The sequence below is a fragment of the Lytechinus variegatus genome, chromosome 17 (assembly GCF_018143015.1).
Source record: "Lytechinus variegatus isolate NC3 chromosome 17, Lvar_3.0, whole genome shotgun sequence".
NCBI classification, from domain to species: Eukaryota; Metazoa; Echinodermata; class Echinoidea; order Temnopleuroida; family Toxopneustidae; genus Lytechinus; species Lytechinus variegatus.
In genome coordinates, this window is record NC_054756.1 from 17,646,789 (window position 1) to 17,674,360 (window position 27,572).

Below are 27,572 nucleotides of genomic sequence, written 5' to 3' on the forward strand. Positions count from 1 at the left end.
CTCCCCCTTTCCTCTCTTTTTTTTCTTCCTTCCCTCCGCTTCCTCTTTCTTTTTACTTCTCTTTTCCCCATTTTCCTCTCTTATTTTTTCTTTTCTTCTTTTCCTTCCCCTCTTTTCTTTTTTCTGTTCTATTCTTTCCTCCTTTTCCTCTCTCTTTTTCTTCTCTTCCTTTCCCCCTCCTCTTCCCTTCTTATGAGCGGGGGGGGCAAGGTCCCTTTGGCCCTCTTCATGGAGCCCCGCCGGTGCGACGTTCCCCGGGGGGGCAGTAAAATGTAATATTGTACACATGCGTGAACAAATTGTTTCCAAACGCCCCTAAACGAGTTTTTCTCTCTGTGCAAAATGCCCCCTAAACACGTTTTTCGCGGGCTGCATTTACACATTTTGAATCCCAAATAAGTTGTTGCCAAAATATGACCCCTTAACAAGTTTTCTCGTTTCCCAGGACCGTTCCCAGGGGCCTGGTTGCACCCGGGAATAACCATAACCCAAAGCCTCACCGGGCCAAAGCATTATGTCCGGCGCATCGTGTGCAGTTATATTGAGGGACGTCCATACATGAATGCATGTATAAATCGTGTTGCCATACGTACGATTTGTCGATCTGACTCAAGACTGGTAAGCTTACAATAATAATTATGATTGTTTATCATGCATGTAATCCTCATTTTATTATTAAAAAATAGACATGAAATGAAATACTCAGAAAATTTGCTTTACCCAATTGATCATGGGCACGGAATACTGGTAGACGGAATTGAGGTCAAAGAGGCGTATAGCACGCCGAGTGTACGGCATATTGTTGCGGAAAGACTATACGTTACTGTACAGTGCCCAACATTATGGACCCGACTCGCAATGGTTTCTAAACCATTGTAGTGATACGACAATATAAGGGAAACAACAATATTATGTAGACATTGCCCCATTCATAATTTGTACGCATGGAGATTTTAGACACTCTTTACACTGCCAATGGATCTTAAAATAAATGGACACTCTCAAAGATTAACATTATACGTGCATTTTAATGAGGACATGCAGGTGTTTCGACAATAGCGAACACCGAAGGCGTATTGATCATTTACAAAGAAATGGTTTTCCTAGTCTTTTTTTTTTATTGTTGATGTCCTGTTTAGGAATATGTCTTTCCATCAACATGCTCAAAATTTGGAGCAGCAAAAGTGAGAAGCAGACGATTTTTTTTCATTCCTTGAATACTCACAAATAATGTTATCAATAACAATACTGAAAGGTACACAAACTCTTCTACACGCTATGTCTCTGTGAAATATTAGCAGAGAACTTGGGGAAATGGGAGTATACATGATCAGAAATCTTACAAAACATTGTCTCTTTCTTAAAATAAGGTGTACTTTTTTCCCAATGGGACACACAGAACTACATTTACCAATTGTGATTCAGAAATGCACATTGATTTTTCAGGATTTAATTGCTTTGTTTGTTTCACCTTCGGTAACAACACGGACCGCTTCTTTCAAATCATAACATAATTCACGGGGGTCATCATAGTAAACATGAAGAGAATGATTATTCAGATAACAATGGCAGTAATAAAGGAAATCCGATGAATGTCTGTCTCTCTGTCGGTCAATAACTGGACTTCATTCCTTGTTATCTCCTGAATTCGTATATGCAGTCGTACATACTTTTGGGTTGTACGAAACATGGCAGTGGGCTGTATTGGCCCTCCTACCCCCCCCCCCCTGAAGTAGGGGAATAAACATTAAAAAATAAGACGAAGGGGAAAAAAAGGAAGAACTTGGAACGCGTGGGTAGTGTGATTCTATCTTATCAATTATTTATTTGAAAATGATTATCATCCTTATAACATGTATAAGGTGGTCTTCAGTCCCTCTCACCTTTAGGTTTATGTCACCCCTGTTCGTATCGCATCACATCGATTATTACGTCATAAATAGGCGACTGACAAGAAAACTTTACAAAGTCTTTACTAAAGGGGGTTAGGAGGAATTTATTTTGCTATACCTTGATTTGCCAAAAGTTATATTATGTTATTAAAATGAAACTGTACAACTTGGTCGGATCATCAAACGGTTGTTGGGGTTGGAGTGAGTTAATATCAATTTCATTATATCAATACCATTATATGCTCAGGCACGCGAATCCATGCCAAAATCTGTATTGTGTGTTTCGTTTAATGAGGAATGTCATCCGGTTGTGAAGTGATAACCTTTGCGTGAATGGGTCTTTATTCAAACATTATTGTCGGTATTGATTAATAAATTCAGATATAGTTTTTTAAGTGTTACATAGACCAATTCAATGGTATTTTCCAAATCCTAAATAAAGTTGGTTACCCCCCCCCCCCCCCATCTCGTACAAGACCTGTTGGTGATAATGCGCCCTCTTATGTCGATGGAGCCATGGAAGGAATGCTGACATCAAAAAAATACGCCCGGACTCTTGCCATCAAACATCAATATCACCCCTCCCCCAAACACACACACCCTCCCATACACATACACTCACACATCAACTATTTTCTTGAAAGCATTATAGAATTAGTTAGCTGTATACGTCGAGGTGACAAGATTTCTGCATTCAGTAAATCTGTTGGATCAAGCATGAAAGAACAATTTTTGGTATTACGGCAAATTAAAGAAATAACAAAAAGAGTACTCGGTGCGTGCAAGTGCAAGAGGTGAAGGCTAAAAGCAATGAATAAAGAATCCGTATACAATCATGTTCACTATTGTGTAACAATCAGACTCGGGGCCGGTGCGTTAATTAGTCATCGTCATCAAAATTAGTGGTTTTAAAAGTCCTTGAATCTATAGATATAGCTTTATTTGCCCAATTTTTGTGTAAAACTATAGGGTTGAAAAGATAATTAAAAAATGAAATGCATTTCAATAAAATAGAAAACCAACCGTAAATAGGTTAGAAATGCTTTTCTATTGTTTCATTACATTATTGTACCTTAAATAACAGAATATACATCATGGAGAAAAGGTAGAGTTATAGCAAAAAAAAATTATCAACTGACTGGAGCCTCGGAAGAACATACACCCTGCCCCCCCCACACACACACACACACAAACACTCACACCAACACACACACATACCTGCATCCATTTCTCTCTTCCTGTCACTCTCTTCGCTCTTCACCACCCCCCCCCCCCCCACTTCAACATGTCTTCTGTGCCTATATTATCTCTTTGTTCTTATTTATACCTAAAGAATATACGTTCGACTGACTCACTGCATCCCAATGGCTCCTCAAATTGTTCTTATGACCGGATGTTCAGCAGGCATCGGTCTGGCGACAGCCAAACGTCTTGCTCTGGACATAGATCAGCGTTACATCGTCATAGCCTCCGTCATCGCCATGTCGGAAAAGGCGAATCTCGTGGCCGCCGTAGGGGGCTCCCTGAATAAAACAATTTTTATCAGGGAGTTGGATGTTACAAACGATACCAACATTTCCGACGTAGTTCGTGACGTCATCAGAGAACACGGCAGGATTGATATATTAAAGGGGAATCCAGCCTTGGCCATAAAATGTTGTGTTGGGAAGAAGAAAAATAAATTAAACAGAATGGCGAAAGTTTGAAAGAAATCGGACAAGCGATAAGAAAGTTATAGCTGCTTTAAAATTGAGATCACTAATAGTATGTAGATTTCAAATTGGCAACTGGGTAAGTAAATTATGACTAGGGGCAAGGACAACTTTCCCATAGGCCATGTACTTTATTATCAGGGATTTGTGGTTTTCTCCTAAGTACCTATTCCCCTGGGGCAGTAATCTAAATATAATCCTGGTAGTATATTGTTTTATGTCCTCATGAAAGAAAAATATAATTTGAAATAAAACTTTTGGGAAAAATGACATTTTAGCCATAATATGTATTGGAGTACATGGAAGAGTAGTCCTTGCCTTACATCACTATGACATCCCATATGCGGCCAATTTGAAGTCTCCATGGGTATAGTGATTACCAATATTTACAACTTTTAAAAATTCATAACTTTCTTGTTGTTTGTCCAATATTGTTAAAACTTTCACCTATTAACTTGTCTGATTTTTCTTTTTCTTATAAAAACAAGTCTTTGTTTGGGTTGGATTCCCCTTTAAGTAAGTGGCCTAGCTCAACGATACTAAGACCTCATGCCTCGTGCGGTTAATGTCCAAGCGATTTATTACGAGAAGGGAATGCTAAATTTTATCAAGGCATTCCAGTCAAAAGTAAAGTAGTCGGAAACAACAGCAGCAACGAGTAGAAATAGTCATAATAGTAGTAGTAGTAGTAGTAGTAGTAGTAGTAGTAGTAGTAGTAGTAGTAGTAGTAGTAGTAGTAGTAGTAGTAGTAGTAGTATAGTAGTATAGTAGTAGTAGTAGTAGTAGTAGTAGTAGTAGTAGTAGTAGTAGTAGTAGTAGTAGTAGTAGTAGTAGTAGTAGTAGTAGTAGTAGTAGAAAGAAGTAGTAGTAGTAGTAGTAGTAGTAGTAGTAGTAGTAGTAGTAGTAGTAGTAGTAGTAGTAGTAGTAGTGGTGGTGGTGGTGATGGTGGTGGTGAAATGAGGAGGAGGTATTTCGGCGTCAGCGCTAAGGATTATCTTTTATCCCCCCCAAAAAAAAGACAATCCTCCGCGCTGACCCCCACGAGGAGGTGTAGTAGTTGATACTAATAATAGTGATAATATGCGAAGGATTCTCCCCTGTTTCCATTCCATTTCATCTATTTATTTCAACACCAGACATTTTCAGCAATAGCTGTTGTCCAATAGTTTCCTGCATGTTGACCTGGGAAGAAGAACGTTCATATTTCGAGTAATTAGCCAATGCGCCATTTCTCATCCATCTTTACTTTTTGTTAGATTTGATTTAACATTTTGTGCATACCTTATTTGAATTCGTTTCCTCTTTCTCCCGCTTTACAGTTAGTGTTGCTGGAGTCGGATTCGTTGAAATTCCCGAAAGGGTCACGCGGGAGCAGATCGACAAAATTTTCAGCGTTAATACTATTGGACCAATAAGGCTAGCTCAGGCGGTCTTGCCTCACATGAAAAAGAGAAAAGCGGGTAGAATTGTCATTGTATCGAGTGACATGTCTAGGCAAGGTAACATATGTTCTTCCACCCCCCCCCCCCTTCTCCACCCCTTCTTTCCAGCGTCCATTTTCATTCACTTGCTGCTGACAGACGGGTGGTAGCTCGCACTAGTGTTCCTTATGATTTATATTTGTATGCGCGTACCAATTATTCGACGCGCACACATTACCGCTTGTCTACCAGTATTGCTGTTGTTGTTTTTTACGTATATGTATTATTCAACTTTTCAACAGCATCCATTTACTATTTTGCTTTCTCTAATTTTCTCCCTCCCATCTATTTAATTCAAATGGCATTTGGTTCTTTTATTTCCTTTTCCCTTTGCAGCTTGGCCATACTTCGATCTTTACTGCGCAACAAAGTTCGGTGTTGAGGGGTTTTTCGAAGCTCTGGCATCCAGCGTGAGAGCTTTTAACATTAGGTGAGGATTATATCATAGCGCTATTACATGATTATATATTACCCAATAGAAAATATTTCTACCGGACATGTAGGTTGGAGCAGGGGACTTGTGTAGAATGGTTAAGCGAAATTTCTTCTTTAAAACAATTCAGACTTCAGAACCAGTTGCTATAGTTCATGGTGTAAAGAGTTAGGTCTGGGAAACCCCGATCGTAGAGTCCTGTTTGAACCCTGGACTTTCCACTAGATCTAAATGCGCATAATGGAAGAGTAACGTGTTTCAAGAAACGCATTTAAAGGATTGACGTAGTTTTTGACTTGACATTTTTTAGGCATCAGCTAGTGTTCAACAGAAAACGATTTAAATTGTACGAAATTGTGTGTTCATGATGCTATCATACGTTATCCAATTTCCCTTTTTTATTTATAGGGTGTGTCTAGTGGAGCCAGGCCCGATCACTACCGGGCTTTTGGATAGTCTACAAAATGACTTGCAGAAACTGATAAACGACAAAACGGTAGATGACATCGAACTCCGCCAGCTTCTTGGCCTGAATCGAGACTTGTCTGACATGGAGAGAACCCGCAGCGCGGAAGATGTCGCAGCGGACTTGACCACGCGATGTTTAGACGTCGACGAACCAGTACTTCGACATCTACTTCTTGATGATAAATTCATGAGTGCTACCCGAGAAGCGTTGGCGGACCTTACAGGAGAGAGTACGGTTACATTCATGCGCAATCAACTTGGACATTGAACGATGCATGAGAATGCTCTCACTCCAAGCAGTGATCAAGATGCGGAAAATCAGGGCTTCATACGAACCTGCGCAGGGTTACATAAATTTGAGACCGAGTACGCGAATTATGGGAGCGCCCTGCGTACTCGTATTTGTTCCTCTGCGCATAGTAATCGATGTTGACAAATATATCGCAAAATTTGGGAATGACGTGAGTTTTACGTATGTACGTAGTCTTACGTTGGCATTTTCTTTTCTTCCTGGGAACCTTTTTAAATACAGCACGAATCAAAGTTCAGTACTATTTTATGAGACCTGGCGGTGTTTCATGAAAGTTGTCAGCGCTGACAATGTCAGTGAAATCCTTTTATTTTGATTGGCTGAAAGACACTGGCCTCTGACTTTTGCTACGGTAACTGTCGGAGAAAGTCAAGTTGTCAGTGTCGACAACTTTCATGAAACGGTCCCCTATTCATGATAGAACCACTCTTTTGTGAACTTTTCCAAAAGATTACAAAATCATTATTTACGAAAATATAGGACTGCAGTAGTAGTAAAATTTTATTTTATTTTCAGTGAATTACACAAAGCAGCCCAAAAGGCTGAATAACATGCACTCTGAAAAGTATTGGGTAAAAGTGCCCCATGGGGATAATTATGTGTCCAACCAACATTGGACGTTTTTATTCTTATCCAGTGTGATGAAAATTTTGCCCATTCTAAAGTAATTGCTGCTTATTTTTCAACCTTACTGGACATCATGCTTCCCGCATTAGGTCAAATACTGCCCAGATTGGTTAGACACATACACTGTAAAAACTGTGGTGTTAAAACTGACACCAATTGGTGTTAATAGAGGACCACACCCTGAGGTGTTAAAATTACACCCTGGAGATTGAACATAACAACAAAGAGTGTAAATGTAACAACCATAGGTGTTGTAATAACACCTATAGCTGTAAAACTAACACCACCAATTCGACACCGGTGTAAAATAACTGGTGTAGTCCTCTATGTACACTGGTTAACACCACAGTTTTGCTGTGTAATTACCCTCGTGTTGGTAGAAATTCTACCCAATATTTTTACAGGGCATTGTCAATGATTGAAATAACACTTGAATACAATTGATTAAATATATTTACACTCATCGAATCATGGTCGTTATAAATAACGAAGTTGAATATTGAGTTTCAAAAATAAAACAGGAGAAAAAGAAAAAGAGAGATGAAAAAGAAGGGTATTTTGGCGAGCGAGTGGAATGAGCGAACGCTGGTAAGCGTTTTTTTTTCTTCAAATTGTCGGTCAAATTTGTCACCGCCGACGGAAAACCAGAAAGTATCATGGCCCAAAGATTTTCCCAGGGGTTGCTGCGTGTATTATTATCAATTGGCAGCACCCCTGGTATTCTGGGAGCCTAAATTTGAGAAATGTATGTTAAAAGACAGATATTTTGTGTTGAAACCTTTATTTGCTGTCTTAGGACCAAAACGACCTTCAAATTGGAATGAAAACTTTTTTTTCTTTTCATTATAACTTTAGTACCGCCCCCTTCAAAATGTTCCCAGTGTCCTGGACAGGAGGCAGCAAACAAAAAAATCTCTCGTCTGTTATTTTTTTTCTATTCTATCAACGCCCCTGGGGCATGCATATCGTTAAGAGTAAAGAATTATATATAATACACGTTAACCCGTCAGATTATGTACAACTATAGGTCAGCAGAAAAGAAATATGAACAATAAGGGTCCTCAAATTTGCGACAAACTGACCAAAAATTCCAGTTCACTGCAAAGTCATGACAATAAACATCCATGAATCAAAAATTCAAGGTCACTCGACCATTTATGTACCGTTTATTGAAGCATGGACCTACCTCAGAGTGGTAGGTCCATGATTGAAGAAACTACTAGTAGTACCCACAATAGGACATGAATTAAATTTAATTTATCCTTTCGGAACAAAAAGCCTTTTTACTTGCCTCAACAAACCAGCAGATTCTGACCCATGGGGGAATCCAAACCTGATTTATCACACGAATACTTATGTTTCCACCAAGAGAAGATACGTGATCTAAACTTTATTATCACGTCCCGTTTGTACAGCTAGGTTTAATGATGTCTACATTTGAACCGTGACTCTGACTGTAACTAAAACAAGACTTGTGTAAAGGACAAGTTCGAACCAATTAAAGAATTGATTTGAATGAAAAGGAAAAAACCCAACAAGCATAACATTGCATATTTCATCAAAATTGGATCTTCTCTTTATTGAATATCAGCTTTCTAACGTTCCCCTCTGTTCCACCCTTTAATTTAGAACAACACCTGCATACGTGTATTCGAGTTGGTATGTTGGTTGTGCGTAGTGTTTGTTTAAACTGAAATGGATGAAATAAATTGAAAAAAGTTCATTATTGATTCTAGATAAAATAAAATGAACACAATAAAAATAGAATGAATCGTTCTGTGTCTTCTTCAAAAACTTTGTGAAGAAAATGGAAAATACCACGTCTCCCCTATCTCTCTCCATCTCTCTCCCTCTCTCTCTCTCCCTCTCTCTCTCTCTCTCTCTCTCTCTCTCTCCCTTCTATTCATATTTATCCCCCCCCCCTCTATTATTCCCTTTTCTCAGTCGAATCTCTGCTTTTGAATAGATTTCCCTTCATATTTTCATCCTTCTACTTGCAATCTGGCATTATAGAATCGTTGTTTTGTACCTTTTTTTTATTATGAAAAATAAACCGCACTGAAACTAAATCCACATTAAAGACATTATGACTCAGTATTCATGCACGCTCCGCCCCCTTATATTTACTAAGCAATCTGTTGATGTAGGAGTTGGGAGTAGTTCGTTTTATTCTTATTTAAATGCCAAAGGTACAAAAGACTCATAGTATGGTCCCACCTAGGTTACATAACAATCCAAAAATTCATTGTTTTTTTTTCTTGTTCTACCGCATGCCCCTTGGAAGCGGGTCAGCTTCGGCACCCCAAAGATTTTCTGGAAATTAGGTTGAATTGTTGTAATGTATACATTCTCCCCCTCATATCACCCTTTTTAACCCTATCTAGGCCGGGGGGCCTCGGAGCCCCCCCCCCCCCCTCAACAAATCGCGCGATAATTTCGCCGCGCGAAATTTTGAGACCAATTTTGCGTCACCCGGGTACGTGGTTCCAATATTACGCAACATTATGTTAGTGCATGTCAGACCACAAATTGCTCAAAAACGTGATTCGTGTACAAAGTCAATGCAAATTGTGTTTTCAACTAAAATTCATAAATGTAATATTATTTTTAGTTTTGCTGGTCTAAATGTATTTATTTTAGAATTTTTATGATCACAGAAGAGTCCCTAACAAATTTCATTGAAAAAAAACAATGAAAAACAAAAGGTCCCAAAAAACTGAGAAGGAAATACATAAGAAATTGAAAACAAAACAATATAATACATAAGAAAATGATTTGATATCGCAATTTTTTTCTTGTACACTTGCTAAAAACACCACAAAGAGTTTCTATACCATGAATTAGTACATTTGGAGCTTTGTTTAGGGAGTTGGAGGAAAGAGTAAGATTTCGCATACTAATTACGCATAAATTAGCATATTCACTTAATAGCAATTTACATGAAATAAATTCTTGCAGATTATGTCCCAGGCAACCCGCGTGCCAATTTTCGGCGCGATCGCGTGGTCGACGGCCGAGATCATAGGGGGGGCCTTTCAGCCCCCCCCCCCCCCCGGCCATATGAACTCCCAAAATACCCCGGCCTAGATAGGGTTAAGCGAAATGCCAGTTTTTGCTTGTTAATTGTTTCTCCTTAAAATCATCTTTGCTTCCGAGGAAAATTCCCTTTTTTGTGCTTGTGCTTGTCAAATCTTTTGATCTCCCCCTGCTTATCGAACTATTTTAACAGTCCAGCAATTCTTTTTTAATCGTCATCATGCAAGTAAAACATTCGTGGTGTTATTAATCTGCGTTTTACCCAAGTCTACCCAGCTTGATAAAGCACGGTTAATATTTTTCAGATTTTTAAGTATTTCTTAAATCCAATGATCATTTTGATGCCATGAAATTATTTTCGGCTTCTCATACACACTTTTTAGGCATGTGAGAAGCATAAACCAACATTCACTCTGGTCAATCTTAAAGTAACACATAACACAAAGTTTATACACTGCATATTGTTTAGCGTAATTTATCTTTTCACAGATATGTTTTAAGTAGGCAATCAAAATGTGGTATCAAAGTGACGTCACATGGGCTTTAAATTATGTTCAGTCGATTCTACGCCCAAAATTGCCCTTGTTCAACATGTTAAAGTAAACATATAAAGTAAACATATAACACGGAAAATAATTTTGTGCGCACTTTCAACTCATTCTGGCCCACTGTGCGGTGGTACATCCGACGGTCACCAGGGTTTTGAGAGTTCATTGCTATCGATCAGTGAAACAACAACAGCAACACCAAAGACCTCAATGACGTCTTTCATCGAGTTCACGCGTTATAATGATGTCCCCAGCATGCCTTCATCATTTCATATATTTATTTTCGAATGAGAAACCATGTCCCCATATCATGCTTATGGTAGCCTAATATACCTTAATCTTCTCACTGTACTATAGAAAAAATACATCACTGTAAGAGGTTATTATGCTAGAATCATATCGATAAATCGTATTGTTAAAAACAAAAAAAAACTTGTTCAATGTTTTATTTCTACATAATTATCATTCATTCATTCATTCCTTATTTTTTTTCTTTGCATTTTTATCCATGACAGTCTGATTAAAAGCCAGGATATATTTTGGAATGACGATAGTCATGCAATATAAAACAGTATTTAAGTAAAACAACTTTATTTCCGATTAGTAAAGACAAAATCAAAATGTGATGACGTCACATGATTTCAACAATAATGGGTGGCTACTCAGTGTCAGAAAAAAAAAACCTGCACACCAATGCTTTTAAAATTATATTCAATAGCAAAACTAAACATGCAAAACCTGCAACAAAGCAAAACAGAGTAATAATACTCTCACTCTCGTCAGCCCTGAGTTACCCTTCCTGGTGGAGGACTTCAGGGAATGGAACTGCAAGGTACAAGGTAAATATATAGGCCTAGCCTCACCTGTGATGCAACCCACATGTGCATGAACCCATGAAGTTATCCAACCGAGTAGATTATTTGCACCCGTACGGTTGATGCAGGTGTGTGTGGCTATACCAGGGGATAGGGGACGTGCCCCCCTTCCCCACCTGAGGGGGAAATGATGCACAAATGCATGTGAGAGAGGGAGTCCCCCCCCCCCCCATCCGGCAGTGGCGAAAATGGAAATATCAAGAAATCACCACGGATGGATATTATATTCGCCATCATCCTGGTCATTTGGGTCGAGGGTTACATCATTTAGTAGGGTCAATGGTTACATAGTTTGCATAGATCATGTATATCACGGACTCTACTACTAGACTTGCTACTTACGGGGCGTCAGGATATCGTGCCTGTCCTATTTGTAGGGATGCTAGACTCGAGGTTGAAGATGGGCTTCGTCATCTTGTTTTACAAATCGTCTTTCCGCTCTTAATTTCATTTCGTTTATCTCCAAATCTTCAAATTTCGCATCTCCCTGATTTGGACGGGTCTACACCCCTAAAGCTATCTTCCAGGGCCTCCCATACGTGCTTACTGTTCTGAATCGTCAACAAAAAAGACTTTTGAAATATGGTATGCAATACAAATTTGTTTTATGTCTGCCCCGTCAACTATGTAATATGGACAGTATATGGTATAAAAGAAGTACCTATTCGTAACAGATCTTTATAACTATTTTCTATCATTGAGCCTAAGCGGACACATTCTTAATATTTGAATGTGAAAATATCACATTAAACACATTTCACCATGGCGCCTCAAATCGTTCTAATTACCGGTTGCTCAACAGGCATCGGACTTGCCACTGCCACTCGTCTCGCTCTCGACAACGATAAGCGATACATCGTCATCGCAACGGTCATTTCGATGTCGGAAAGGGCGGAGCTGATGATTTCCGTGGGCGACGCCCTTGATAAAACAGTTTTCATCAAAGTTTTAGACGTAACGGATGATGAGAACATATCTTACGTGGTGGACAATGTCATTAATACTCATGGGCGGATCGATGTTTTGAGTAAGTTGATTTATTTGAATTCACAATTTATTTCCAATTCAGAAATCAAATATTTTCATGAAAAAATAGAATTTATATCTATTTATCATTTATTTATTTATCTATTGGTTTTATTAATTTCATACTGTAGGGTAGGCCTGTTCAGTTATGCAAAACTGTTTTCCAAAGGAGCCCTGCGGTCACTATTCAACATCATAGCAAATCATCGTACATAATTATAATATAGTAAAAACAAAATAAATTAGATACATATAGAGTGAAATCAAAAATTACTCATGGAGCCATTACATTTACATCAAGTTATTCAGTGTAATTACAGTGTACATGTATGACAGTCAGAATTTTAATGATTTACAGTGTTTTTTTTAATGCATAGAGAGACGTGCATTTTTGTAAATCACAAGGGAGAATTTTAAATACGACGGCAACACATTCAAAAGATATTCTTTTATAATCTGTTCTTGGGCAGGGTATTAATGGCTTTGAATCTAGACAGGGACGCAGGGTACCAGCCCTTTCCATCTCATTTTCTTTTCCTCGGGCTTTTGGTTATATTTCTCAAAGGATGTGGCGTCGAATTAATTTTCAATCTCATTCGATCGATTCTATTTTCATCTTTTCTTCACGACTTCAATTTAATCATATACAAAAATTGTGTACATGGAGGCTGAAAGTTTTAGGAAAGTAGTTTACACCGGAAAAAAAAAATTCCCGGGAAATCGTAGTGAATCCAGGCAAATTTACCGGTGAAAAAGGTGTTAAATTTACGAAAGATTCAACTTAATCGTGAGATCGGAGTATAAACCCCCATATCTGCATATTTTGCGATAAACCGTAAAACTACCGTGGGAAGTCGCGCAGCATGCTGCCAGCAATTTACCGTCAACGTGGTCAAATTAAAATACCTGTCAACTCGCTGAGCAATTTTCCACCGTGAATTTTACCGTTTCTGGTGAACTTTGGGGTAGCACACACCGATTTCACATTTCGGGTCTTTCGGATTTTTAGAGTTCAATATGTAGGTACATTTTTCTCTCTTAATTGTCTTAAGCAGCGCTGCCGAACCGTTCGAACCAGCGATTCTAGGCTTGTTGCGTCACAACATTGACACTCTCTCGCGGAAAATGTAACCAGTGACGTGACCAGTGGCGTAAATTAAAATGTCCCTTTTTCTGATCTGAATATCAAAAAATTTCGACTCGCAATTCAGGCTCGCATTATTCGATCAGTGAGATACATATCCGTTTAATGGCACTGTCCTTAAATGTCTCTATTAGGTCAGCATACCTGGCAACTGAGCGAGGTGACTCAATTTTTTGCAGGTGCCCCCCCCCCCCTATGCCACGACCCACGTTACGCCACTGGATGTCACACACACAAAAAAAAAGAAGGAATGGAAAAAAATAAAGAAATTGCATGGGTATCATAAAGCTTGCCCTCTTTGCTTCATCAATTTTATTCATGTCTTGAAGAAGACTAAAATTCGAATGTCATAGGTCACTGTAATTAAAGAGGGGAGAAATTAAATAGCACAGAAAACGCGAAAGTGAAACACAGGAAAGGAGGAACTGTAGTAAAATCCTAATCCCTACTACACTCAAAGTAAGCGGCATTAGATATGATTTTTAATTATTTTGAGCTTGGTCGCTTCGTGTCCTCAGGCGATATCTTTTTTCAGAATATTGAGAGAAGTTTTACGGCATCATACAAACTTTTTTAATACTAAATAATAATAATAATACATTTTTATAGCGCCTTTTCTAATACAAGATACAAAGTGCATTATGTTGAGAGGAGAAATAAAACATAGAAACACATATAAATGCAAATGAAAATATAAACAATAAAAGACCAGTGCTGGCAAGCGGGAGTTAGCGGAAAAGTTGTGTTTTTAGATTTTTCTTGAATACATTGAGTGAAACGGAATTCTTTACAAAGTTGGGGAGATCGTTCCATGTTCTTGGAGCAGTAGCTAGGAACGCCCGCTTGCCAGCATTGGTTCGACATCTTGGAATCTGGATAACTCTACTGGCATTAGATCTTAGATTATAGTTAGATTGCTTTACATGAATGAGATTACACAGGTGTGAGGGTGAGAGACCATTGATGGCTTTTTGTTACCGTTGCTCAAAAAAATAATGCAGTGAGTTAACACAATTTCACAGGTATTTCATTGATTCAATCCCCAATCGTAAATGGTTAAATGAAGTCAGGAAAACTTGATCATTAATGTTGAAGGGGATAGATTCGTCTAAGTACTAAACAGTAAAATTTACCTAGTAAGACGCTGAAAATATCATCAAAATCTTATTACAAATAACAAAGTTAGGCCAACGTGTATTTCTCTCATTCTTACAAATGATATTTTACCGATTTATTATGCATTGTTTTAAAATGAGCTGAATGCATTCACCAAACAACAATTTTATGATATTATTGAAATTGGTTGAACTTATTCATGGATAATCGATTACCCCCGATAAGTGAAAAGGTAAATTTGTAGCTCAAAGTGAATAGTTTATGCCTCAGCTGCCTAAATTTAATCGTTTGTTTAAAAGATAATATGCATAAAAGTACTGAAAAACTATTGGATTTTTTAAATCTGTTTCCCCTCCACAGGGATTTTATTGGCAATCAAAAATCAATAGATACAGAGTACAATGAATAATACAATCTCTGATAGAAACAATGAACTGACAAAATAATTTTACATGTGGAAGTCAAACAATAAAGAGATTTTTCAATCGAAACCATCTTTTGTAAAATCTGTGTTGGTTGAAATTAAGTTGGGCAATGTATTTTTCATTTTGGTAATAATTGATTATTGAGGATTTAATGATACTGAAAAGAGGAATTGTATTGTTTATTTTACAATCATACACAGTTTTTCTTACTATAATGAAAATACAATTGAGAGCACAATTGTTTTTTCCAATAAATCCGAATATTTTATTTTAATCTGAAAAGTATAGAGTCTCATTGGATTTGGTTAAATCTAATAGAGCTAATATTTTTAAGTATTTGGTACAGAATGTGAAAAGATACCTTCAGAACAGCAAAATCAAAATTTATTCAAAAAGAAGCAAGAAAATTTCAATAGAAGGCTACTATTGCTTAGAATTCTGACAAACAAAAAAATATGCGTGACATACAAAGTATTTTTTTTAATTTCATCATAGGAGACCTTAAATCGTGAATTTTGGGTGAAAGGGCGTCTTTGGAAAGTTTTAAAAAGAAATCGACAAGGGAGACAGTGAGGATGAAGTTTCAGGAAAAAATATAATAATGCGCACACGGACTCTTTTCCAGACCTATAGTCCCCTTTCCTCATTTCATTTTTTTGTCATTTACTCATTCATTATACATGTATTTACTCAGGGACCAAGTCTAGCAGGTATACAGACTGCTTTTAACTCAAGAATGTCCTTCCTTTTCATTATTATTGTGGTAAATTGAATTTTATTGCAAAATCATTTTTTCTTAGCGGAGACACCGTACGAGAATTTAAAGCGAAAGTGTATTTCTTTTTGGTCGATATGTTCCGTTGGTTACTCACCTGTTACGTAACGTCAATGATGTTATTACTCAAAGAAGTGAAAGTAGTTCCTCAGATTTATAGCTGATTATTCTTATATATACATGATGTGAATGATGTTTATGTTAAATCCATAGTTGTTTTCATTATACTTTTCGTTTATACTGAATCTAGTGATATGTCATAAATATTTGTGATGTTGTGGAAGGATATTTACATCAGATAGCGTTCAAGTGTAGGTGGCGCGATAGAATAAGCGTTATGTTGTTACGGCGGTAGGATAAATCAGAAAGCGATTTGTGACGACAGTGTACGTTAGGGGTACTATGTTCGTTCTTCCAAGTCAAGTTCGACAAGGAGGCATGGAATTTCAATTGACGTACTACCATGTATGAGTGATGCCGAGTGAGGTCTCCAGAGGTACGTGATTGGTGGATGTACCCTTGTTCTCTCTTGGCCTATAGTAGGGTGAGTTAGTTAGGATGGCCAAGTTATGGTTATTTTGTTATGATTTACATGTATAATTAAGGCAATAACTGTTCAAATGCTATGATATAATGTGCTTAGAAAGAATGATTTAAAATCAGTGCTACATTATTGTGATTATTATCATTGGTTAATTGGAATATATTTTGTAAACATAAGACTTCATTGAAAAGCGATCAATAATTCTTAGTAATGTGATATAGCCTTACGAGCAAGAAATGAATTATGTATACTTACATGCAATTTATGTTGAATAATTTCTACTGGTACTTGAATTAAATTGTTATTGAATTAAACCCATAATCATGCAATTGATTAATGAAATACAATTTAACGATTAATGATATACCATTTATCAAGATATGATATGATAATCATGTGATCTTGGATCAGTATTGATTAATTTTTTTTATATTCATTGTTCCCTTATTTACAGGGTTTGTTTTCCCTGTTTTGCATGATCCACCGGCTGTCAATAAATGGCTGACCCACCCCTACTTCTTGTCTATGGTTCTATGGTTTTCCTGACTGAGTACCCAACTCCCAACCCATACTACCACCCAAGCCCAGTTTACTACATTATTTCAAAAGCTCCCAGGTATCCCCAGTGTTTATTTTCTAAGCTTCTTTGAGCTTTTGAGCTCCTACACGGTCAGGACTTAAGCATTCATGAAGTATTATCATTATTTTCATTCTTACGCGTATTCATGAAAGAGGAATCAAATTAAAAGAAAAAATTGGTTACGTGACCTTGGAGTCCAAATATGATTATATGACTAGTGAGTACTTTACTGGGTCATCCGGGTGAATGTGAGTAATATCACACTAGCAACCAATCAGCTGGTATCACTGATCGGTATCAAAACCCCGCATTTAAAATAGTGATGGCAATAGTGCATGCTATTTATCTCCATTGCGCTCATATCCACCTTGATATGCTCTTGAAAAGCTCTCCTATTCAACTTCGTTTAGTGTGGTTTAAGTTTATTTGCCGTATCAAAATTAGAACATAATACATTGCACAAAATAAAAACAGCAACTGCGAAACAATATAAGCATGGATTCCCATTCAGAGTCAATCGATATGCTCTTTCTAAAGGTCCAATCAGGCGGATGCAGGATTTTCCAAAAAAAGGGGACATTTCGTCCACGAAGAAAATTGAGAAGCAAAAAAAATTGGGGGGTCTTCACTTTCAAGAGGGGGTATACTTGAGTTTTAACGGCAGTTTTGCACAATTTTTCATTGTGCCTCTCAAAGAGGGTGTACTGGCCGGCTGTGCCCCCCCCCCCCCTAGATCCGTCAGTGGGTCAAATCAAGGTGCACTGATTTCAGTGGTCACTGTTATGGATCGGTAACAAATCCATTAAGAACTCTACGAACGTATACGAACGACCTTAAATAATTTCGTAAGATGTTCTCTCGAACGTCATACGAAACCGTTGGCAGGCTAACGGTTTTCGTACGACTCGTAGGTAGACACAATTTGTGCAACTGTTGAGAAAAATCTTCTTACGAATGGCTTCAGCATGTTCAGGATGTAATGATTTGCATGTGCGATAAAAATCAGCAATGGCCGTAAATATGACGAAAAATACCGCAATGCATTTTTGTTACGCAGAACGACTTACGAGTTTTACTAGAGCCATTTATAAAAAAAAACATTTGATACACTCGAATCTCTCTCCAAAATTTAACATTTCTCGTCTTGAGTGAGGGAAGGACAATTGGAGAGATAAAATACAATTTTTATCTTTTTCTGGTCTCTGGATTAACCGTCATGTAAATGCATTCGGCATAAAGGCATTATGCCTTTACCCTACTAAGACCTACTTAGAGCAAGACCTTATAATTATTTTAACTTTATTGAGGAAAAGGAAAGCAATGACAGCGAGCTTGAGAACCAGAATGTCACGTACACTACAAGTAACAAATTTGCATTGATAAACATGACAAATAAAGGTATGATCCGTGCTCTTGGGCAATTAAGGTATACCAAATCGTTGAGTTTGATAAATAGTTTGGAAGCAAAATACGATTGATCTTGGTATGCTCCAACTAAATTAGGAACGCGTGACCCAGTTTCATGCACCATACAATCCCTGTATTTTATGTTTATTAAAATAAGTATTGGAATGAAATAGAATCTTTTGATGTTTCATGCGCTGTTGTGTAATTGCAAGGTCTCGGTACTTCCAATTTCTGTTTTACAACTCCTCTTATCTTGATAAAAATTGTTTTTTGTGAATAAATTTTTCTAAATAAAGGAATAGCCGATAAATAAACAAAGTATGAATAGACATACTAAGTATATGAATGAATATTTAAATATATAAATAAGTAAGTAATTAAATACAAAAGTGGGTAAATTAATAGATATATAAAAAGAGATTTTGGTGAAAGCTAGAATGGAAATGAAAACGCGAACAACTGATTCAGGAGCGATGGAACAAGGGAGCAGGTGGGGCACTTGCCCCTTCCAAAAAAAAATCCCCGTAGGAAGAAAATGCCTTTTTCCAATTGAAATAGAATTTTTGAAGTAAACTCTAATACAATGAAGGTTAGACAATCACACAATTTTTGACTCGCCCTTCACGCTCGAATCGATTATTGTTTAGTAAGGTAGTCATCCTATTCATGGTTACAAAATGTTTAGAATATCAGTTTTCAGGTTGAAATATCACACATTTTTTACTTGTGTTTCTCTCTCGCATCAATCTTTTTTCTATTAAAGTACTCATTCTCTTATTGGTTACCAAAAATGCTTAGAATTTCCAGTTTCCTGGTTGGAATATTACAAAGTTTTCAGTTTGCGCTTCGCGCTTTTATTGTTCAATTGATGAGATATGTATCGTATTATTAGTCACTAAATGTAGATATTAACAGGTTCCTTTTCTGGTCAGCGTATTAAAAATTTCGGATCGCGTTACATCTTATTTCTGATTTTAAATAAATGCTCCGAATGTTTATTTTTCATCTCTTAATACATTGAATGTTCAAAAGTTCGCGATTCGCGCTGGCGACATCTCAAAAAGATGCCCTTTAACAGTAATTAGCGCCGTAATTGACCAAAAGGTGAGTTATACAACAGTTGTTTGAACATTTTTCCAAATAATAAAGCCTTAATGTATATCTTATCAATAAAAAATCTTTTCAAATGGCTGTGCTCAACTAAACTACTACTAAATGCAACTACTTCACACAGATGACAATCTCATGGTAATAATACCCGTTTGCGCTAAAACACCGATTTTGACATATCAGAGCCCCTTTTCCGCTTCGCCCCCCCCCCCCCCCCCCCGAATACTGTCCTCCTCACATGAACTAATGCAAAGCCCCCCCCCCCCCCCGGGTGCAAAGCGGGATATCGAAAAATTGAATCATAAAAATCATACCTTTGAAGCCAATCCCTTCACTTTATTTTCTTTAACATTTGATGGTCTGTCGAAATTCACGGCACCGTGGCAAACAAATATTGTACCATTCTCCTACTCAATAAAGGACAATACAGGCTGAACAACTATGAATAACCAGAGTCTCAATCTGAAATAATTCGTTCAGCCATCGACCACTTTGTATCGAAGCACAAAGGATTTTTTCATTTATATTGGCTTTGGTGTTTGGTTTACTGTTAAGAATTTCATGGGAACGTCTCGAAATATTTGTTCAACAGCTGAACGTTCTGCATATTTCACTTTTTATATATAATACCTAATGTATGTCCTTGGGTTAGCTGCATAATGAAATAAAAAGTCATATCCTGACTGTGCCAAGCAGTGTCCTTAAATAAGCCTCGTGTAATGGTCATAAATCTTAAAACCAGTAGGGGAAGGCGGGGTAAGTTGAGCATATCATGCATAGGGGCAAGTTGAGCCACCATCCCAGGCTAATAATGATGAGTCATACATTGTGGTGGTGTCATGTATTGATGACCCATTGCATAACCCTTAACCCAACCACTTTTTTCCAACTTTGAACAAAAAGTACTTTTTTAGAGTTAAAAATACAAATTTCAGCCAAAAAAGTAAAAAAGGGTGTGAAATAGATAAGTGCTTTTGGCCCAATAGACATCTTTAAACATATTATAGAAATACGAACAATATTGTTAGTCCAGGTATGGATTCTCAATCTTGTCATAGTTTTTTACATGATGAATGCATAAGAAATATGTGGATGTGTGAAAATATCGGACTGGGGTAATGTAAGCCAAATCAACATGGGGCAAGTTGAGCCACGTTAATTCTTATAGTCAGGTCCAGATTTTAAAAAATGTGCTCAGAAAAAGTGCTTTAGGCATTTTGTGTTAATGCTGATTTATCAATTGTTTTAAGGTAATTCAGGGTGCTGAACCCAAAAATGCTGTTTACCAAACTTGATTCCGACGTTTTCACCCTCAAATCGGCAAAAAACAAAAAGGCGGCATTTTTAATGCAGGTTCCCATATTAAACGATTTTTATGGGTGATTGTATTTAAAATTTTGGGATCTATGCGTTATTTTTGATACCCAGGGTTGCAAACACAATGTGTCCGATTGATTCGTCAGCCATCTTTAATTCCAAGATGCTGCCATGATTCACTGCTGCTGACTTGATAAATAATATGGCAAAATGTTTGATAATTTGGGGGCAATGCTGGCATATTCACATTGGATATCTTTAACGTGCCCGCCATTTTTTCCTCGCCTGCATAGCAGAAGCAAGACATGGACGTCGCTTTTCCGACGGCGGCGGCGAAGTCAACAACAAATCTTAACCGCGGTTAAGTTTTTGAAATTTCATAATTTTTAGGGTTTAGATGTCCATTTCATGAAACTTAGGCATGTTAGGATTAAACAAAGTCTATTGACACAGGTTATAGTTACACAACTTTGTCAAGGTTACCGTAAATTCAACATAGCGTCCACAACGGCAGTCGTTGTACTATCAACTCCAAAAATAAAGTAAATCCTCAAAATCAAAATCATCAAAAAGCTTTCAAGGCAAATAATGAATCAGGACATGTTTACAAGATAGTGAGTGTGTCAGAGAATTCAAGATTAACTTCCAAAATGGCGTCTATAATGGACGTTGTAACTTTGAAATGGTCCAAATTCATATAATATCCACCTGATAGAAATAACTTTGGAGTCTACCGAGAATAAAACAAAAATCATGATTCCAAAGGGAAAAATTACATTGGAAAAATTTCAAGGTTTATCAGTGGTGTAGTTTTGCCCCCCCCCCAAAAAAAAAAAAAAAAAATAATAATAATAATGATGGCTTAAAAATAGTTGCTATTTCTTAAAAATCTGGCTGCAAAGTTCATATAATATCTACCTACAATGTAAGAACATTTTTGTGCCTTTCTCATGATTTCAAGGGTCATATGATATAGGTGAAGACAGATTACAGGGAAACACTATTGTCCATTTTGTCAAAAAATTGAAGAACGCTCCAAAAATTACATTCAAATTGGCCACCATTGTTACAAAAATGACAATGCTTTATAACTCATCTAGTGCCACTATTTTGGTGTCTCGGTTTCTAAGATTCATGAAATTATGTTTGACAAGAATTAGTGACATAATTAGGTGGTGGTGCAACAATAAGTAAACATCCGAAAACAAACTTTAAGAAATAAGGTACACTTTCACCAAAAAATTTCCATAATTCACTGATAAGTATTTCAAGAACACTTTATTTTTGTGCTCAGGACTATCCTATGGTTTTATGATTAGGGGATTGCAGTCATTTTCACGCAATTTTAGAAGTCGCTTTGGACTTTTTACGACGAAAAGGAAACTGACCATCTTTTTTATTTGTTCCGATTTATTATTTCAGCCTTCAAACCACATTACATGTAGTGAAGCTTTTGTTCACCTAATTATGACTATGTTTAGCTGATGGAGGTATTTTAAGACTCACTTTGAAAGCCAACTTTAAATAAAAGGCAAAATGGACCGCTTCATACCATTGTAACTAATCCAAAAGTATTATTCAGCCCTTGAAACCATAGTGTAGACATCAACATCATATTTCCCAAGTGGATTTTAAATAGATTATGTCAATTTTTTAGTATCAGTAGCCATTTTAGACTCCTTAATTGGAAGCCATCTTGGATTTTTAGACATACAGGACCATTGATTGCCCTTGTAACTTATCCTAATGTATTACTTGACCATTTAAACCAAGGGTTAGACAAGATAATCATATACCCCAGGCGGATATTAAAAAAACTATGACAGATTTTAGTTAACAATAGCCATTTTAGACTCCAATTTTGGAAGCCTTTTTGGATTCTTGGACATGCTGGACCTCTGACTGTCCTTGTAACTTGTCCTTATTTATTACTTGACCCTTTAAACCATGGGTTAAACACCAAAATCATATACCCCGGGCTGATACTAAACAAACTATGTGAGTTTTTCGGTGAGAACGGCCTATATAGACTCCATTTTTGGAAGCCATTATGGATTTTTGGAAATAATGGAACCACTAACTGTCCTTGTAACTTGTCCCAATCTAATACTTGACCCTTTAAACCATGCGTTATACTAAAACATATATTCTCCAGGCGGTTATTAAACAAACTGTGTCGGCTTGTAATTAACGACAGACATTTTATACTCCATTTTTGCAAACCATCCTGGATTTTGGACATGGAGGACCATAGACTTTTTTTTACTTGTCCCAACGTATTACTTGACCATTTAAACCAAGGGTTAGACAAGATACCCCAGGCGGATAATAAACAAACTATGACAACTAACAATAGCCATTTTAGACTCAAATTTTGGAAGCCTTTTTGGATTCTTGGACATGCTGGACCTACTGACTGTCCTTGTAACTTGTCCTTATTTATTACTTGACTCTTTTAACCATGGGTTAAACACCAAAATCATATACCCCGGGCTGATACTAAACAAACTATGTGAGTTTTTCGGTGAGAACGGCCTATGTAGACTCCATTTTTGGAAGCCATTATGGATTTTTGGACATAATGGAACCACTACCTGTCCTTGTATCTTGTCCCAATCTAATACTTGACCCTTTAAACCATGTGTTATACTAAAAATCATATTCTCCAGGCGGTTATTAAACAAACTGTGTCGGTTTGTAATTAACGACAGACATTTTATACTCCATTTTTGCAAACCATCCTGGATTTTGGACAGGGAGGACCATGTTTTTTTTTACTTGTCCCAACGTATTTCTTGACCCATTAAACCATGGGTTAGACACCAACATCATTTGCCCAAGGCAGGTATTAAACAAACTATGTCCGGTTTGGTGGTATTTCGATAACAACAGCTATTTTAGACTCCAATTTTGCAAGCCATCTTGGATTTTTGGACATAGTGGACTGTTGACTGTCCTTGTAACTTGTCCCGGTTTACTTCTTGACCCTTGAAATCACCAATGAATACAACCCAAATAAAAGACACTAAATACGTAAAAGATGAATATTTTTATTATGAATTTTTAGGCCATGGCAGCCATTTTTACGCAATCTTGGATTTTCAGGTACCCTGGAGTGCTTATGTTCACTCTTTCCTTTTTCGCCCTCCACCATTGAATACATATATGCACCGAAAAGGGTGTCTAGGGTATATAAAGTACCGGTTATTTTAATTTTCAGTTAATGGCGGCCATCTTAGATGCCATCTTGAAAATAACCACTTTTCCGGATACGGATTTTGGTGGATTTTAAGTATGTTATTTTTTAGATCAAATAGTACCAAAAACCGTTGACAAACATTTTCGTTACAAGTTTTGGGGGTCAGAATAGAGTAAAAATGGGTGTAGAGTGGCGGCCATTTTGTTTTTGCCAATTTGAGGATTTTAACATCAAAATCAAGGTTGGCAAACATCAAATTTGGACTCAGCGCCCTCAAATTATGTTAAAGCACTTCTCAATTCAGCATTAACACGATTTGCCTAAGGCAGTCTACTTTTCTCAAATCTGGACCTGACTATTATGGTGATGTATAATAACGTAAAAAGCCATTGGTATGCAGGCAGAAAGGAGCAAATTCACATGACAGCTCTTTTGCTTTCAGAAGATGTTGGTATTTATTGAGAATTAGCAAGTGAAAAGACTTTAAAGGGAATCCAACCCAAATAAAGACTTTTTTTATTTGGAAAAGAAAAATCAGACAAGTTGATAGGTGAAAGTTTGAACAAGATTGGACAAACAACAAGAAAGTTATGAATTTTTAGAAGTTGTAAATATTGGTAATCACTATACCCATGGAGACTTCAAATTGGCCGCATATGGATGTCATAGTGATGTAAGGCAAGGACTACCCTTTCATGTACTCCAATACATATGGCTAAAAATGTCATTTTTCCCAAAAGTTTTATTTCAAATTTTATTTTTCTTTCATGAGGACATAAGACAAAATACTACCTGGATTATATTTAGATTACTGCCCCAGGAGAATGGGTACTTAGGAAAAAACACAAATCCCTGATAATAAAGTACATTGCCTATGGGAACGTTGTCCTTGCCCCTTGTCATAATTTACTTACTTAGTTGCCAATTTGAAATCTACATAGTATTAGTGATCTCAATTTTAAAGCAGCTATAATTTTCTTATTGCTTGTCCGATTTCTTTCAAACTTTCACCATTCTGTTTGATTTATTTTTCTCCTTCCCAACACAACTTTTTATGGCCACGGCTGGATTCCCCTTTAAATGAAAATTGACATCCTGGTTCTTCCCGCATACATTTTGTACATAGTTTTTGTATCTCAACTTACCACAGATGGTGGCACAAATTACCCCATATATGGGGCAAGTTGAGCCATTTGACATTGTTTTTTCAAAGGTCACGATGACTTTCAGTGTGGGGGTAGAAAGTTATATATAGGTGAAAAACATTTCCCAAGAATCAAATTCAAAGGCAAGGTACTTATTTCTACAATATTACTAGTCATATCAATTTCTAACATGCAAAATGTCAAAGTGTCACAACTTACCCCGCCTTCCCCTACTAAGCAAAAAGTCATTGTCATTAAGCATACAATTCCTTTGAAAATTACCTTAATAGTCTGTAGTGAGGCCAAAATAATTTGGTCGCATCAGAGGGCGGGAAGGGTCGGCCGGTCGTCGGATATTCTATTTTACCTTTTAGGGCGGACGCGGGTCCTTTTCTAACGATAAGACCCGTTGCATAAAACTTTTGTCCCCCGACCCCCCCCCCTCCAAAAAAAAACTTTGAAAAAAAAATATGCCATTCAAAATTTCACACTGAAAAATTTCTGGGGAAACAAAATTGCCAGAGTTTTTTTAAAAACAAAAGTTATATGCAACAGGTCTATTGTCGATGTTCCAATACGCTATTCATAAGTTTCCGTTTTTGTAAGGAAAGAGCGACAAACTAAAAAATTTTAGTCGTTCGGCACATTTTTAAAGTTAAATTTATTTTTTTCAGAAATGACAGTCTAAAGAATAGGGTCGGTTTAGTTACGAAAAACAAGTTTGTTTGTTTTGTATTACATTTCTCTTCTTTTGGAGGCATAAGACAGAAGTCTTTTGTCCGTATGAAAGCTCTCGTTGTAACGACTTACCTTTTTTTCAGAATTGTATCATGCGAGATGGCACAACAAAATAATTGATCAATCTTGTTTGACAGTGTCAGGAATGTCCGTTTCTCTCCCTACAAAATAAATAAGAGCGTTTTTCAATCATGGTTTATTAGAGGGGAGGCGTTTTTTGCGCCATAAAACAGATATGTGTAATCTCAAATCTACAACTGCATGATATCACGAATATTGGGGCACCGCAAGGGCAACATGCCGAGAGGGTGATAAATATCTAAATACATGTATGTAAGCATAAAAATTGAGCGCATCGGGCATTTTCGGGCAAAAAGTTTTCATCGAGAGACCAATAGAATAACCCGACTAGAAAGAACAAAGTGCCTCAAACAGTGTGTACCATTTCGTGTTCACAGTGTGGAACACAGTGTATTCACAGTGTGAAATCACCTGCACACTGTTGAATCCGGGGGGGGCACTTACATTGACGAGTGGATACAATGCGCGACCAAAAAAAAACGTAAAAAGGATGTCTTTTTCACGATAGGGCACGTTACGTACGCAACGTGATAAGGGTGTCAAAAACACAACAATGTTGAAACTTAAGGGTATCTATTTCGCTAGGAAAGTTACGTGTTTAGGGTCAAATTCGCGGGGAAGATAAAAACAAAATTAAAATGTTTTATAAAGGATGTCCTTTTTGCACCAACACTAAGTGTTTAGAGTCCGATTTGCACGAGGCGTGGAAGGTGAGGTCGTCATGTGTAAAACCAACGACCAAAGGACCCGTGACATAATTAACATATTCCTGTACTTGTTTAGGGGTGCATTTTAGGGAAAACTTGGTAAGAGTATCATTTTCTTCCCAATACTTGTTAAGGGTAGGGTTTCACACGCCAATACTTGTTAATGGGTGCATTTTCAGAGTATGGAAAATACGTGTTTAGGGTGCTTTTCGAGACCCCGTGGTCGCGCATTGTATCCACTCGTAAATGGAAGTGGCCTCCCGGGGTTGATTCTTGGCATTTCAACAGTGTGAATCATACCTCCGCATAGTCGTCTAGGTAAACACACTGTGAAAGTCACACTTTTGAGGTGTCCACAGTGTGGAAATATCTCCACACTGTTGAATTTGAGCATTTTAACAGTATGAATAAAAAATTACACACAGTCCTTCCTCAATGTGAATACATTGTGATTACACTATGTGACATGTGTTCTTTACAACAGGGTTAAGATGATATGCCAATGAATTTCAATATAGCAAAACAGTACATAATACAATAGTAACCGTCTTATTGTTCTTATATACATTGCAGTTAACAATGCAGGGGTCATAGCCGTCGGGATTCCCGAGCAGATCAGGCGGGAGAAGATCGACAATCTGTTCAGTGTGAACGTGATCGGGAATATGAGACTTACGCAAGCTGTCCTGCCTCACATGAAAGAGAGGAGAGCTGGGAAGATTGTTTCGATGTCAAGTGGTTTAGGAAGGCAAGGTAATATCATCAATACCAATGATACCCATGATACTAGGCGTGGATCCAGGAATTTTCTGAAGGGGGTAAATTTGTCCCAAATATTAGATAAGCCCCCCCCCCAAAAAAAAAAAAAAAAAAAAA

General features: G+C 37.2%; 2 protein-coding genes across 2 annotated transcripts in view; both read left to right on the forward strand.

Annotated features, from left to right (window-relative positions):
* Positions 1 to 476: 476 nt before the first annotated feature.
* LOC121430890 (retinol dehydrogenase 8-like) lies at positions 477 to 6,254 on the forward strand. Its single transcript, XM_041628316.1, has 5 exons — positions 477 to 618; positions 3,226 to 3,521; positions 4,924 to 5,103; positions 5,422 to 5,515; positions 5,927 to 6,254. The coding sequence occupies exons 2-5, from the start codon at positions 3,257 to 3,259 to the stop codon at positions 6,252 to 6,254; spliced, it is 867 nt and encodes a 288-aa protein (XP_041484250.1). The 5' UTR covers positions 477 to 618; positions 3,226 to 3,256.
* A 5,678-nt stretch (positions 6,255 to 11,932) lies between these two features.
* The window catches only part of LOC121431283 (retinol dehydrogenase 8-like), a 16,711-nt gene continuing 1,071 nt past the window's right edge, over positions 11,933 to 27,572 (forward strand). Inside the window, exons 1-2 of the mRNA XM_041628792.1 lie at positions 11,933 to 12,409; positions 27,270 to 27,514. Coding sequence (XP_041484726.1) covers positions 12,145 to 12,409; positions 27,270 to 27,514 — 510 coding nt within the window. The 5' untranslated portion in view covers positions 11,933 to 12,144. The remainder of the gene's footprint in view (positions 12,410 to 27,269; positions 27,515 to 27,572) is intronic.